The sequence below is a fragment of the Suricata suricatta genome, chromosome 14 (assembly GCF_006229205.1).
Source record: "Suricata suricatta isolate VVHF042 chromosome 14, meerkat_22Aug2017_6uvM2_HiC, whole genome shotgun sequence".
Taxonomy (NCBI): Eukaryota; Metazoa; Chordata; class Mammalia; order Carnivora; family Herpestidae; genus Suricata; species Suricata suricatta.
Window position 1 is genome coordinate 12,657,322 of NC_043713.1, and position 16,434 is coordinate 12,673,755.

The 16,434-nt window shown below is 46.0% G+C and overlaps 1 protein-coding gene across 1 annotated transcript in view; it reads left to right on the top strand.

The window, feature by feature from the left end:
* The window catches only part of KDSR (3-ketodihydrosphingosine reductase), a 32,715-nt gene extending 26,071 nt beyond the window's left edge, over window positions 1–6,644 (top strand). Inside the window, exons 9-10 of the mRNA XM_029921538.1 lie at window positions 2,397–2,498; window positions 6,525–6,644. Coding sequence (XP_029777398.1) covers window positions 2,397–2,498; window positions 6,525–6,644 — 222 coding nt within the window. The remainder of the gene's footprint in view (window positions 1–2,396; window positions 2,499–6,524) is intronic.
* Window positions 6,645–16,434: the final 9,790 nt, after the last annotated feature.

Consider the following 16,434-nt stretch of genomic DNA (forward strand, 5'->3'; position numbering starts at 1 on the left):
AAAGCAAAGTCCTCCCAATCCACTACTGGCATCTTTCTGTGCCTTTTCTTTCAATGTTTGTTTTTGAGAGCGAATGTGCAAGTGGGGGCTTGAACTCCTGAACCATGAGATTAGGACCTGAGCCAAAACCAAGAGTTGGACGCTTAGCCAGCTGAGCCACCCAGGTGCCCCAATCGCCACAGACTTTTGACAACATCCTGTTCGCCCACATGCAGAAGAATGTTCACTAGTGGGAATGTCTCCAAACTTCAGGCCTACACCTCGTGTGGGAAATTTGAGGACCCTTGGAATGAGGTGTGAGCAGGCTGCTCAGCCTCCCTCCAGGGCCGCGTGCACTGTTGCATGATGAGCCCCAGCCGAGCAGAATACCGGAAATACTGAACTCCATTAAGATACATCGAGTCGGAAGACCTGTGCGCTGTGTTCAAAAAAGGGGCGCCCTGGGCGGCTCGGTCGGCGGAGCGTCTGACTTCGGGTCAGGTCGTGGCCTCACAGTCTCTGAGTTGAAGCCCCACGTGCAGCTCACTGCCGTTTGTGCAGAGCTCACTTCAGATCTTCTGTGCCCCCTCTCTGCCCCTCCCCCACTTGCACTTTCGCTCTCAAAAACAAACATTGAAAGAAAAGGCACAGAAAGATGCCAGTAGTGGATTGGGAGGACTTTGCTTTTCCTGTTTCCCTCGGGTCAAAGCAAACACGCTCCGTGCTTTGAATGATCTGAAGTCGCTCTTTGTATGTTGGCTCATTGAGTCAGGTGGTCTTCAAACTGTTCTGACCGCCCTCCACACGGAACTATTGACAGTCCCAGAGACTTCTTTCCACACATATATTTATCAATGTTTGCCACATTAGACATTGAAAATGCATCATCTAAAAAATCTTTATTAATCCACAATAAACCCATGACATCTTAATGCAATTTTTCTACAAGAATAGTTTTTCAAAACACAACTTCAGCAAGAAAAGTGCCATTGTTTTGCATTTCACCAACCTCTTTCTTTAATGTTTGTGTGAAGGGAAGACAGCTGGACTCTTACCCCTGCCTCCACATTCCGCCCGCCCTAACATGTTTGGAGTGAAGGATAAGAAAGAAATCTGCCCTTACACAGATACGTAGTTGGGGAAGGGAGGAATATTAAATCGGCTTTTGAGATACTTGTAGGCATTCTTCTTTGATATTAAACCCAAACCGGATGAATAGTAGTTTCTGAAAGGTTAATTACAGTATGGAATTGGAAGCCGCATTAATGAACTTTTTGTTCTCTGTTACATTAAAACCCATTGGTCTTTGCACTTTGCATGTTTTGTACCCATTCATGATTTTGTAATATTATGCATTCGTCATGTGGAAAATATGGGCTCACTGAGTTACCAAAAAATAAAATTTCAACCGTTCATATCATTGCTGGTCTTCTCATAAAAATCTTTACATCCTGGGAGACGGTCTCACAATGGCAGACAGGCTTTCACAAATGGTAAGTTTTCCGTGAAAGCTCAGATTTTAACATTGACCATAAAAGCTGCCAACCTTCCTTGAAGTCACAGGTTCATATCATTTGTATTCCACAAAACGTCTTCCAGATACCCAAGTCTGATAACCATTGATTAAATTTCGTGACTTAAATGGTCGTTGGAGGGCCTTTCTGCCGGGGAGCCCCCCGCCATGGGTACAGAACACAGCAGAAAGCCTTGGGTACACCTCCTGTCTTTGTGACGTGGGCTTTTAAGAAGACTTGCCCTTACGTTTTGAGATTTAATAAAATGAGTAATTTTATTGCTTTATCAAGGGCATTTTATTTTATTAAAAAAAATTTTTTTTAAGTTTATATATTTTGAGAGAGAGTGAGCAAGGGAGGGGTAGAGAGAGAGATGGGGACAGAGGATCAGAAGCAGGCTCTGCGCTGACAGCAATGAGCCCGAAGCAGGGCTTGAACTCACGAGGCGTGAGATCATGACCTGAGCCCAAGTCAGACGCTCAACCGACTGAGCCACCCGGGTGCCTCTATAAAGATTTTTTAAATGTCTGTACATTTAGTACTGCAAGTGTGTGTGGAGCAGAGAGGTGCTGCTCCCGTGGCCTGTGCTGATGAGCCAGCAGTTTTGTCCATCAATACAGATGTCACTCAGCGACAAGGCGGTTAAGGTGTTGTCAGGACCATCATTTTGTCCTCCTGGATCCCCCGAAAGGGTCTCGGGAGCCCTAGCGTCCGTGGACGGACATTTTGAGAACGACCTGTGTCGCTGGCTATTCCAGCCCATCTGTCAAGGCCACGTTCGCCTGGGAGCTCCTACAGAGGCTCTCTTCCCCTCGAACGCCCCCTAGTGTGGAACACTTGTTGTTTCTGATGTGCCGATGCCTTTCCTGGTTATTACGCTTGCCTCTTTTCCTTTTCTTTTAGCAAGGAAATTTTAACAGTTCCATCGGCTCGGATGGGTACATGCTCTCGTCCCTGACCTGTGGAATGGCTCCTGTGACTTCTATCACCGAAGGGCTCCAGCAGGTGAGCTGTGCCGACATCAACAGACAGATGGGCGGACAGACAGACAGAGAGGGCCTTTCATAGAACCCCGAGGAGAAAAGGCTAAAGGAAGACTCGCATCTTTATCTGGGGATGGGATAGATTTTTTCCTGCGGTCTCCATCGTCTCCTCCCTGTGGCAGGGACATGAAACTTTAACTTGGACATAAGTTAAAGATCCCACCGGGGGCAGGGTAGGGGGGTTCCGACACGGGAGAAGTCTTCTGTGTTCTGGGCACTGTGGACACAGAGAGGCAAGGCCACTTCTGCTGTCGGGGGTTCATCCAGGCTCTCGTCTGAGAAGCACTGCTGTGAGCGTTCCCAGTAGACTGGTGTCCGCTACGGGGAGTCAGACCAGAACACCTTTCCTGGGCGAGTCGGGTCCCAGGCAGCGAAGCTCAGGAGGTTGAGTCAAGGACTCAACGCAGACCCTGCTCGCACACAAGTTCAGGTGCATCCAGACCACACGAAAGTTGACAGCTTGTGGCCGTGCCAGGGGCGTTTGCTCCTGGAGACGCAAAGGGAAGCAGTGACTCCCGGCTCGGGCTGCAGGCCGCTGGGGGAGACGGACAGAAAGTGATGCCCACTGCGTCCTGTAACGAGGTCACAATGGAGGGCGGGCTCCGCACACACCAGATCGTGGGGGGCAGCGTGCAGGTGAAGGGAAGGCTGCCTTCTACGCTGACGGGTAGTTTATACCCAGGGACGAAGGTACGTGCCGCCAACCGTGTCCAGACTAAAACGCCAAATGACTCGGGTGTGGGTTTTCCTCACTCTCCTCTTCCACGACCCTGTGACCGTCTCCTAGACAGAGAGGCTGTCACACGATGCCCCCCACAGCCCATGCCTGGCACGTGCTCGGAGCCTCAGCCTGATCAGAGCCAGCGCGTGCATTGCTCACGTCGTGTGTGTGTGTGTGTGTGTGTGTGTGTGTGTGTGTGGCCGGCTTGTCCCTTCTGCCTCCGTACGCGTGATGCCGAAGCTAAAACTTCAGTGTGGAAACCACTGCGTCCACTCCGGTGCCGCGTGTGTTTCTGTGAGGCGGTGTCCCTGGGCTGGGACCTGTCCATGCGGCATGCCCACGGTAAAGCCGTGTGGCCCAGCGTCCCTTCCCCAGCTCCCCGGCCCTGAGGGGCCCCGTGATCAGGATCAGTGCTCGTGTTCACTCCAGCACGGGTGTCATCCCTGGACCCCTCCTTCTGCCCCTCGCGTGAGGGGTCACATCTGTCCCTCCCTCCAGTCCCTGGCCCACGCCGCTCCCACAGTTCAAGCCTGGGCCGCTGCAGTCAGCTCCCTGCCTGGGGTCACTGGGGGGCCCAAGGGCCTATAAAACATTTGGTTCATCCAGTATGAGTGTGTTTGTTGAAATAAGAAGTTTTAAATTAGATTTTCCACACAAAGTCCAGATTTCGGACTTCTCTTGGGAAATCCGAAGGCCTAACAGCACAGGGTCTGATTCTCACCTGGCTGGAACCATCTGGGCAGGTGGCAGCCCTGTCCGGGGGACACAGGGCGTGCCCCCCATCCTGGGGGTCTTACAGCGCCCGCCCCAGGCCCGGGTCACCAGAGGGTGCCATCGCATTTCCACGCCGCTTTTTCCGAACGGCAGAGCCACCCGGCGTGGCACCCCTCTGTGGCTCCCCAGTGCCCCTGAGGCAAAGCCTCCGCGTCATCACGTGGCATACCATTCTGACCTTGGACCCCGCTCACCCTCTGCCTTTCCTCCTCTTTCCAGGACTTTGTCTCTGCCCTTCCACCACTTCCTTTGTCTGACCAGCTTCCAGTCTTCCTTCTTAACTGCTTCTCGCCTAACAGTTGCTTTTTTCCAGAAAACAACAAGACAGTTAAATTCCTTGGACTTAACTGTTTTAGTGTTTTAGTATGCGGTGTTACAATTACTTTTTCTTGATATGTTTTCTTTCCATTAGGTGTTACTTCTTTTAAAATAATAAGCTTTAATTTTTAGGACAGTTTTATGTTTATAGAAAACTTGAGGGGCACCCGGGTGGCTCAGTGGGTTGGACTGAGTTGCCCGGGGTGGACTTCCCCTCAGGTCACAACCTCAGGGCCCCCCAAACCCCCGGCATGGGGCTCCCTGCTGTCAGCGCAGAGCCCACTTCGGATCCTCGGTCCCCCTCTCTCTCTGCCCCTCCCCTGCTCATACTGTCTCTCCCAACAATAAATAAAACATTAAAAAAAATTTTTAAGTTGAAATTAGGGAGCTCTCTGTCCCTACCCGCTCCCCCATTCTAAGCATCTGGCATCAGTTAGCACAGTGCGTGGTCACAATCGACGAGCCAGTCTCCAGGCGTCACTGGTTTACTCTAGGGCTAGGTCTTGGGGTCACACCTGTTTTGAAAGATGTATGGCTGCCACGTGTTCGCAGTCACACTGTCCCATGGGATGGTTCTCGGGTGCGACCATTCTGTGCTCCGCGCACCCATCCCCCCTGCCCTCCTCCCAAACCCCTGGCAACCACTGGTCGCTTTGCTGGCCCTGTCATTTGCCTTTTTCCAGCTTCCCTTTGGTTCTTAGTGTTTTCAGCATTGTCCTGCAGAGAACCAGGGTTCCCAGGGGTCCTGAGGAGCGACAGTGGCCCCAGGGCCACACGCCCCTCCTTTGACCTCTTGCGCAGCCACACTGCCCTGTGGGCGGGGCTTCCTGCGGTCCGCTTCCACTTCGCCACCTAGAGTGCGTCGCGAGTATAGACTGTGTGGCCGCCTGCGCTGATTTCTACCCAGAAAGAGGAGGCGTTGGCCCTTCTTCACCCCCTCCTCCGTTCGCACCCTCCCTTTTTACTTACTTGTGATTTGGGTGAGATCTGTATTTGAGGTCATCTGTTTAAATGCTATTCACAGCTGAACTCAGTATTATACATAATTAATTTTCCTTTCTTGTACAACCTTTTTGTTTTCCCCGGAACTGTCATTGGCTTTTTTCTATGTATTATTAATAATGACCATCTTCATTTCCTCTCCGACATATCAGACACTCTGTCAGTTTTCCATTATCCTTCCTGGAGCCTCTGAGCCACCTGTCGGGACTGACTGCCACGCCTGAGCGTCCCCTCTGCCTCTCATCTGCGTTGGGTCCCTGCCTCCTGGGTCACATGAAATTGGTTTTCCTTGTTTGACCCCTTGATGTGCCTTTTTAACTCTTCTGATACTTTTCGGGAAGAGGGCACGTGGGAGGCAAAGTTTTTGAGAATTCGTGTATTTGAAAATGCTTCTCCTTGTATTTCTAGGACTTTAAAAATTCCACTCAGAGGTGTTGCAGTGAGGGTGTGGCAGCAGAGTGACAATGCACATCCACTGTTGCAACAGGACCCAGTGATCGCCTCCTCCAGTTGGCTGTCTTTGCAATTATCAGTAAGCTCCTGGAGGGCAGGCACGGTGGCTTTCTCGCCATGGTGTTAACACCTAGCATAGGGTCGGACTTCTGTGCTCAGAACATAAGTCTTGAACCAAAAAGCCTTGGTGGCAGTTTGGATATTTGAGATGGTGGAGTGGACCTTCCCTAGCTATGAGAAGCTTAGGGCTAGTGAGAATACCTGTTTTTATTCTTTGTGTAATTTGAATTTATTAATTGGGCAGGCATTGTGTTGTTACCTCTCTGCCACACCCATGCTGTCCAGGGGTGCAGAGTAGACTGTCCCCGTCCTCTGTGTCCTCCTGACCCTTTTGGGGTTTTCATCATGCTTCTCCTTGGAGCCGATTAGAAGATGTGTCTTAGAAACTGTTCATCCAAGGTGCCTGGGTGGCTCAATTGGTTAAGCATCCAACTTGGGCTCAGGTCATGATCTCATGGTTCATGAGTTCGAGCCCCACGTCGGGCTCTGGGTGCTTGGGGTTCTCTTTCTCCCTCTCTCTCTGCCCCTCTTCCACTTGTGTTCTCTCTCTCTCTCTCTCAAAATAAACACAACTTAAAAAAAACCAACAACAACCAATCCTTGAAGAGAGCTGCTGTTTTGTGCTGTTGCGCAAGCTCAGGGTCTCTGTCTGTCTTGCAGGTGGTCACCATGGGCCTCTTCCGCACCATTGCTCTGTTTTACCTTGGAAGTTTCGACAGCATAGTCCGTCGCTGCATGATGCAGAGAGCGAAATCCGAAGTCGCAGACAAAACTGCCTAATTCTTACCCCCGGAGAAAAGACTGTTTCTAAATAATCTGAACAGCTTGCTGCTTAAAGGGACCCAGTTTTTGGCCTACAGACACTTACGTATTGCTTTTGACTGTGTGAGATTGGACCAGCGCGCTTCACAAGCCTGGCCACCGGCAAGGGGACCGAGGTCCAGCCCCCGGCTATGTTATTAATACTATGCAAATATGGAACAGGCGGCCCCTGATTGTCTGAGGTGGAGACTTACGGGACCGAATGGGACCGAATGGATGTGAGCGGGGAAAGCATGTCATTCCAGAGCGATCATTTACATTTTTCTGTTTTTTTTCTCTTTTTCTTCCTCCACTGAGATTAGGTCCAGAAATGTACCTTATGATACATAGGACAGAGTCTTGACATTTTTAACCTTCTGTGAAAGGCAGTTTATGGGTTTCTGGGGCCTTTTTTTCCCCCTTCTTTTTAACAACACGATGTATTTTATTCAAGAGGAGTTTCACACATTGCCAGAGAGTCTGAACGCAGGAGAAAGCCCCTGACTCATACTGCTGCTGGTGGACACTCGTGGCTTCTCTCTCTCTCTCTCTCTTTGATCCCATAAAACTAGAGGATGAGAGAGGGCAGTGCAGTGGAAGGGAAGGATAGAACTCACAGTAGGAAAAACCACGCTTTAGGTAGACTCGATTGCTTAGAGCACTTCTCATTTTTCATTCATAGGGAAAGGCAGCCTCCCAAATGTTTTTCTGAAGAGAAATAAAATCTTAGAAGCTTAAAGGTTTACAGTTTCTTCAGTAGCCGTGATGACGAGGAACCCGCCCATTCCGTCAGAGGGGTGTTTCCATTCTTCCCATCCTTTCCATTCCAGTTTTGCTGATTCTGCTATAATATTTTTGTAAAAAAACCAAAAAAACAAAAAATGACCAGCGAAATTTTTTGACTTGACTTTTTAAATTAACTCATGAATTCATTAAAACTAAGACAAAAAAATGAAAAAGTGTGACATTCTTCTCAGAGCATACATGTAGCTTTGAAGAAAGGCTGACGAGCGTACATTTATATTTTCCTCGTTAAGGAAAAGAAGATAGGACAGGGCCGATGTGCAGATGTCCAGTTTTGGAAAGAAAATGATCACCCATCCTTTCTGTGACTCCTGCCCACCCAGAGAACCTTCTCTTCGTGCCATGTGGTAAGGAAGCCCTGCTGTCACTCCTGCCACGGAGCCCTGGGACCCTCTCGGCCCCGTGAGTGCTGTTTCGGGCTCTGTTGCTCAGTTAGTGGATTTCCACAATAAGTGCCTCTGGATGAGTTTGGCCAATGTTCCCTGCTTCATGCTGTCACTGTACTTGCTCCCCTGCTTAAGGACAGTCACCTTCCTCATAATGCTACCCCCCCCTTGCACACACAAGTATGCATATACTATGCATACAAAAGATTAAAGGCTTAAAGCAAACCTTTTTTGCTCTTGAGTTTTTGGACTTCAAAATGACTTAATTTTTTTTTTAAGTAAGATGTTTAATGGCTTTAACCCATGGTGTCCTTTTAATGAGGATCTGGGAATGGCATATTTTAACACTGACAAAGATAGAAGAAATTATTATTTAATATATACGTTGCTTGGAATGACTCATTGCAGTTTATGGGGGTGGGTGGACGCCATCATCGTTTCATGAATCTTTCAGTCTCTATAGCCATCATTTGTGAACTATGTTCGGTCATATTTCACACCCTCTCAGAGAGAGTAATGGCTGTTTTTCCTTAATTCGCAGAAAACGTTTATGTTAATATCTGGACGTTTCTCGCTTTTATTTTTTTCTCTCATAAATGGTCCTTGAGCCTTGGCACTTTGTCCTGCTGGTCTGTATGAAACGCTAGTCCAAGGTGGTGTCTCATTTAATACGATTAACCATTTAACCATAGTTATTTCAATATACATTTCTCAAGGTATTCTCATAGACTGGACTATTAACCTCTGGGTAATCTGCCACCCGAACAAATTTTAGAGCCCCTTTTCTGTGGTGGGGAATATTACCGAGCCCACTGGTGCTCTCCCACGAGAGGAGACTTTGGGGAGATCAAAATGTCAGGGAATGAGCTTTTTTTTTTTTTTTTTTTTTTTGGTCAGGGATGTGAAAGGGCCAAAGCTCTGAGCTCTGTGTCCAGAAAGCTTTGAAAACTAAGGCAGGGTTTTTTTTTTTCTTTCTAAATTTGGTGCCATTATTCATTTGAAAGCAAAACCTGACATATTATAGTTTTGATTTATCCATTTCATCTAGTGTTCATTCATTTTTTCTGAAGAAACACCACGGGTTTAATTGTCGGTGCGTTGCCCCAGATTCGGGGGAGGTGTCCCTCCCATCCAGTATATGCTCCATATGCCTTTTCCAAATCGAACAAATTAAGAAATCTGAGACACATCTGGCCCTAAGGGTTTGGTAAAGGATTATAGAAATTCAGCATCACACAGAGATCTGGCTTCATCCAAAACATGAAAATATGACAAAGGCAAATTCTGTTTTTTATCTTTTTTGGCTCAATTTTTATTCTTTTTTTTTTTTTTTTTTTTTTTTTTGCTCAGGGTAAGAAAAACAACAAAAAACCACGAGTCAGATTGTTCAGGAAAGTATTGGCTTGCTTTCTTTTTTTTTTTTTAAAGGAGTCATTGAACAGAAGTGGGGGTGTCTCACCTGTGTCAGAAGTTTAATTACAGTTTTGTTGAAACATTGGCTTTCTGTTTGTAGCCAACAAGTTTGTTGCGTGAGCGTCGGGTCTGAAGCTCTGGCTTTGATTTTACGATTTCATTATAGCATGTTTGTGAGTATATTTATTTAAAAACGTCTGATGTCACTCATCCATAGAAATTCCAAAGTATATTCAAGGACCCTTCATTATTGAGAAAGGTTTAAGAAAGAAACCTCATTTCTTCCTACAAAAAACAAGTCTAGGCAATTGTTCTTTTCTGTATTTTTTAATATTTAATTTTCAAAGCTGAAAAGAGAAGAAACGAAAAATGCTGTCAATAATGGCCTCTTTCTGTTAATACGGATATATGTCTAAAATACGGATATATGTCTAGTTATAAATTTATTTGTTAAGCCATATATTGTTGATTCTTGGAAGTGAAACCTTGAGAGACCTTTTCTAATATTTAGATGACAAAAGCGTTTTGGAAATAGTTGTTTCAATTCAAGGAATTGTATGTCTTTGTCTTTCTAGAAGAAGGCGATACCATAATTTTTTTTTTACTGAATTATATCATCAACAGATTTACTTTTATTATGTCATGTTCTAATTGAAACATGTCTTACTCACATGAGGACACTTTTAAATATTCATAGTTTTTGACGTACGATGCTTTATATCTTTCTCATGTCCTTAAGTTCTTAATAGTAACTCGGCTTTAAAAAGTACGTACTACACATAACCCTCCCTATCCTGGACTAAATTTTGTTTAGTTCAGTGCAGTGCCGGCAGATTTGATATTTTGAAGAGGAGATAATAGCTATTATATTTTATGCTTGCTTGATGGGGGAGCTTTAAAGACGTTTTTAAAGTGTAAGAATGCACCTGGCTATTTTGATATATATTAGAACTTGTGTTTGCTACTTTGGAAGCTTTTGTGGCAAAATTGTAACCTAATTTTCATATCTTGTATTTCTGAATCACAACAAAAGAATAAATGGGGAACAAGCTTTACAGATTTGAAAACTTATTTTTCTAGAAATTTGCATTTTTAAGAGACATTTAAAGCAAAACACAGATCTTTTTTAGAATGCTATCCTAACCTTGCATCCTAAACATTGGCAAGGCTTGATTTTGATCATTTCTTAGGAAGTAATATTTTCAGACCAAGTACTTGGTATTCTGTCAAATATGTTCTGTGCTTGTGTGACTCAGATGGGGGAGACATGAGTAAAAGGATAAGAAATGTGGAATTTAGTAAAATTTCTTAATGTAATTATGTTTCATATAAAAACAGATTTCCCATACTTTATTTTTAAAAAAATTTTTCATGATTATTTATATTTGAGAAAGAGAAACCATGTGTGAGCAGGGGAGGGGCGGAGAGAGGGAGACAGAATCCAAAGCAGTCTCCAGACTGAGCTGTTATCCCAGAGCCTGATGCGGGGTCCAAACTCATAAGCCATGAGATCATGACCTAGGCCAAAGTCGAACGCTTAGCTGACTGAGGCACCTAGGCGCTCCGATTCCCCATACTTTAAGCCTGCATGTATTAACAATGAAATACCTCTTAGACCTGAGGGGCACAGAAGACTGATCTCTAAAATAACATGCCTTAATATTTATCAGTCCTAAGTGAGAAATTTGGTTTACATTGTGAAGAGAGATTCTTTGGACAACTTGGTTTGCAAGCTTAAGCTTTCTTTAAATTTGAGGGACATATATGCATTGATGGCACATGACATCCCTTCTATAATTTTTACCTTGAGGTGTTTAAAAAGGGAAAAAAATATACTTCTGTTCCACTCCTGAGTTTATACCCTCAGTTTCCCCTCTTTCACCATTCTTAGAGTGCCCGTGGTGAACTCGGAATCCAGGCACCGGGCACCGTCTGCATCAACAGCTCGTGCCTCCTCGGTGGTGGTTACATTTCCTGGGTCTTCCCTCCCTGCGCCTTCATGATGAAGTCTCTTCAGCATGGGGCCTCTGAATTTTATGCCACAAATGTTTGAGTGTCAGAGACCATCCTAGGCTGGGAATGCACAAAGGGAAAATATAGTCCCTGTCTTCACATAGTTTATAATTTACAGAGGAAAACATATGCCAGAAATTATGCTGTGAATCTGACAAGAGCTGTGAGCCACAGATCATAATTGACATGGACAAACATAGCCCGTGCCAGTCACTGTTGTGAGCGTATCACATTTAATTCATTTCAATCATACGCTAACCCCCAAGTGGTGCTATTCCTACCCCCCCATTATACAGAGGGACACAGGCACAGAGGTTAACTATCCCAAGGTTGCAGCTGCTAAGCGATGGAGCCCAGACCCAAACCCCAGTTTTCTAAGTTTTAAGCTCCTGTCCTCAGCACTGATCCTCTTGTGGGCTCTGAGGACTGCCCAGGGGAGTGAGGCGTGGTCTCACAGGGAGGAAGTTCTGGAGATGAAACGTGAGGAATGAGTAAAAAATTGCTACTGGAAGATTGGGTGCATTTCAGCGAGACAAGCAGATGTACCAGGGCAAACGACATGAGGGATTTCGGCAGACTCAAGAAAGCACACAGAGTTAATACAGCGTTGAGATGGGAGTGCATCAGGAAGGGGTGGTGCCCAGGGGGTAGACGTGTGCCAGATCATTCCATGCAGAGGAGCTGAGATTTTAACCTATGAAGAACTTTGAGCAGACATATGCAATGGCCAGATTTGAGCTTTAAACAGATCATGGTTCTGGGGCACCTGGGTGGCACAGTTGGTTAAGCATCTTACTTTGGTTCAGAGCATGATCTCACAGTTTGTGGGTTCAAGCCCTGTGTGTGGGCTCTGTGCTGACAACTTGGAACCTGGAGCCTTCTTTGGATTCTGTGCCTCTCTCTCTCTCTCTCTCTGCCCCTCCCCCCTCCCCAACTTGTGCTCTCTCTCAAAAGCAAATAAATAAAAAACATGTAAAAAGATCGTGGTTCCCCTTGAACCATAGGGAATCATGGGGTTGCTGAGCCCTTGAGCCCTTGAGCCTTGGAGTAAACAATTCTCATGAGTTTCAAAGATCCCATTTGGATACATATTGTTATGGGTTGAATTGTGTGCCCTCAAAAGATGTCAATGTCCTAACCCCCCGATACCCGTGAATGTGACCTTACTTGGAAATAGGGTCTTTACAGATATAACCAAGTTACAACGAGGTTTTTAGGATCCTAATCCAATATGGCTGGCAACCTTACAGGAACAGAAAGCAGAGACCCAGAGAAGGCCATATGACCACAGAGGCAGAGATCAGAGTGGCGCCAGGTGCAGACCAAGGAACACCGAGGGTTGCCAGCCACCACCAGAAGCTGGGGAGGGGCAAGGGCAGATTTTTCCCTAGAGCCTTCAGAGGGAGCATGGTCCAGCTGACACCTTGATTTTGGACTTCAAGCCTCCTGAATTGCGAGAGAATAAATTTCTGTTTCAAGTCGCCTAGTTTGTGGTACTTTGTTTTGGTAGCCCTAGGAAACAAAAATAGTAATGTTAATTTCTCAATGTGTTCATCAGTAAGTAACATCCGGGAGATACTGTGCTCTGTGCTAAATTACATAAGAGAATAAAAGTTATTGCACAGAAGAGTGTAAATTCTTTGCCTATCCCCCATCTATACTGTGGGGTTTTACCTTGTTTAGTTCCATACTACAGTATCCTCTTTTTTTTTTTTTAATTTTTTTAAACATTTATTTATTTTCGAGAGACACAGAGAGGCGAGCATGAGCTGGGGAGGGGAGGGGCAGAGAGAGAGAGAGAGAGGGAGATAGAGAATCTGAAGCAGCCTCTAGGCTCTGAGCTGTCAGCACAGAGGCCAATGTGGGGCGTGAACTCACAAACCATGAGATCATGACCTGAGCTGAAGTTGGACACTCAACCGAGAGCCCCCCAGGTGCCCCCCATTATTGCAGTTTCAATTCAACGAGAGCAGTAGCCATTTGAAAAATATAATTTTTATTTCACTATAAATGCCAAGTCATGAATTTCAAAGGAAAAAAAATTGCCATGAGTAAATTTCCTGCACTTGCCTTTGCAAACCGGAAGGAAACACTATTTGCCCACTACTAACCTCACATAACAGAAGGATTGATCGGTCTGCAGTTCATTGCCAGGTTTCAAAGGTTGTAGCTTAATTATTCTAAACAGTTTTTTGAGGTTTAGGACCCACCATAAATCAGGTAGATTTCTCAGTTAAACCAAGGCCTGTTGGATTAGATTTGGGAAAAGAGTTTCTTCATGAGGGCAAGGATGGTTTGAGAGCACATAGCAGACAAACTGGATGCCAGAAGACAGGCTCTGGAGCATTAATGAATTGGGAACAGTATTACTGTTAGTAACTAATGCTAGTTGGGAATTGGTATTATAATATTATTATATAATAATTACCAACACCTTAGGCAAACCATCTGAAGGCACATGACACTATTTAGCATCAGAATTCATAATATATATGTGCATTGTATCTCAATAAAGCAGGAAACAGTAACATTGAAGACACCTGACACTGGAATTTAGTGTTTTGGATTGCTTGCCTAGGCCAGGGAGATTTAAAAAAAATTTTTTTTAATGTTTATTATGGAGAGAGATAGACCACAAGCAGGGGAGGGTAGAGAGAGAGGGAGGGAGATAATGGAATCTAAAGCAGGCTTCAGGCTCTGAGCTGTCTGAGTGGAGCCTGATGCAGGGCTTGAACTCATGGACCATGAGATCATGACCTGAGCTGAAATCAGACACTTAACTGTCTGGGTCCCCCAGGGCCCCCCCCCCCCCGCCCGGGGAGATGTTATTTTTTTAAACAGTTCATTTTTATGCAGGTTATGTGAACTGCTTGTTTTTTTTCCTCTAGTCAGTTCACGTCGTGTATGGGCTCATTTCCACTTCAGTTTGCCTAAATGGTTTGGGGTCGTGTTTTGTATTTATAATTCGTTCACCTTAACCATTAGTTGTCAATTGGCTCTCAGTTAATGAATGATGTCTATCATTTTAAATAAAAAATTTAATAGTAAGATTTACTACATGCCTATAGTGAACATTTGTATGCCCAGATCAGAATAACATCCTTTTTGAGTTTCATAAACTTTGGAAGGGTTTATACCAGTGAAGGATGAGAACTTTCTGATTGATACTGTTAAAACATCAGCCAGTAGGTGGCGAAAACTGGCAATAAAAAGCTTTTTGTTTGGCAGACTGGAGAATAAAGAAGGAAAACATAGGCCTTTCAGACTCTCCATTCCCTGCATCTTGTGTTTTCCTTTCCCGGTGCTACCCTGCTAGAATGCAGCCAGGCGAAGCTGGCAAAAGGATAGCCCACTGGCTCTTAAAAGTGGGAAACATATTGCAAAGTCAAAAACCTATAGCGCCTACAGATGAAAGGTGTTTCGGAGGTCTTGGGCACAGATCTAGGATTCAAACCCAGGACCCCTGACTCAGGCCAGGCCTCTCTCCCCCACTCACCAATACTCAGAGACAGATAGTTGATCCACACACTTCAGTTCCTGCAATACTTGCCCTCATGCTTAAAGGTGGAATCTAATAACCAAATCTGAATGGAGGAATGGTTTCATTCCATACAAAGAAAATACAGAACATTCCTGTGGAATATATAATCTCCGGCAAGGACTGTAATGCAGACCTGTCCTGAGAATGTCTGCTGGTGGCCAAGATGCCACAGAAGGAGTAAGTCTGACAAAGTCTGTAAAGTGAGGCTCTATGGGAGCAAAGGAGCGGGGGAAATTAAGGCAGTTTTTCTTCCTCCGGGAATAAGGGGTCTGTTTCCTTCTGGGGGCCCCCTGTGCAGAAGTGCAGTCTCTTTTCCAGGCTGTCATCTCATTTCCTCACATGCTGGGTCTCTCAGAAGCCCTGAGGCTTTCAATTCCTCTTAAGTAATTTTGGGGGTTTAAGACCAGATTCGGAGCAGACCATTACGCTCTAATGCTGGGGCATCGGTACAGGATTCTGCTATTTCCGTGAGAACAAATACCCCAGGTGAGTCTATGCCCATGTCTACCTCCAGGCCAGAACCTGTCCCCACCCCATTGCCATGTCACAGCCCTTAGAGCGTAGCAAGGACCATCTCCCTTCAATCCTTCTTGCCCGGTTAAGTTTGTGCAAGCACCCACTCCGACATACAAGAGCTTGGCACGTTGGTTGACTGGGTATGATAAATGAAATGAAAATAATTTGTGCTTATTTTGCTTCAGAATGCATGCTTTGATTTTAGACCAGGCATGAGACAAAATAAAGATGATGCCAGGACATGTTTGTACACATCGCAGTGCTCATTTGTCACGTTTCTGTGAGCACTGTAATCCAGCGTCCCTCTGTATTTGTGTTTGAGCCCTATTAGGTAAGCCGCTGTGCTTTTAGTACACAGTTTTTTCTTGGCACTTTATTTGTCAAAGACTTTTAGAGATAAAAAATAGTTAAACACGCACAACTTGTTTGCCCTCTTGTGCCTAGGGACCATTCGTGCTGATGAATTAACGAATGTGTGTGCTTGTGTGTACAGTGTGTGTGTGTGTGTGTGTATAACTTGAGAAGGTGCAGCCATCTAGGATTGGCTGCTGGACGACCGTAGAGGCCTCGGGAAACCCACCCGCGCTGGTTAAGACCCTGGGCCCGAAAGTCACCCTGGAGACCTGCGGCGGCCAGCCCCAACCGTCGGGGGCAGAAGGAAAACATTTACTTAGCCATTTTGAAGCCCTTGATATCCTTGCCCGGCCCGCGGGGAGCCATGTCTGGCCCGGGTCACGGACTGCGTGCGGGGCGAGCGTCCCGCCTGCACACCTAGAGAGCGACTGGAAAGTCAACACGCCCGCTCTTCATGGCTGAGGTCCCGGGGCTCGGGGTCGGCAGGGGCCTGGGTCTCCTCCCCGGCAGCTGCCGAGAGCGGGGACCACGGAGTGTACACACACACACACACACACACACACACACACCCCACCATACACCCCACCACACACTCGGTTCAAAGGGTCAAAGCAGTTCCCTGCGCTTACACACACATACACACACATACACCCCGCACCACCCCACACACACACCCGGTTCAAAGGGTCAAAGCAGTGCCCTGCGCTTACACACACACACACACACACACACACACACACAC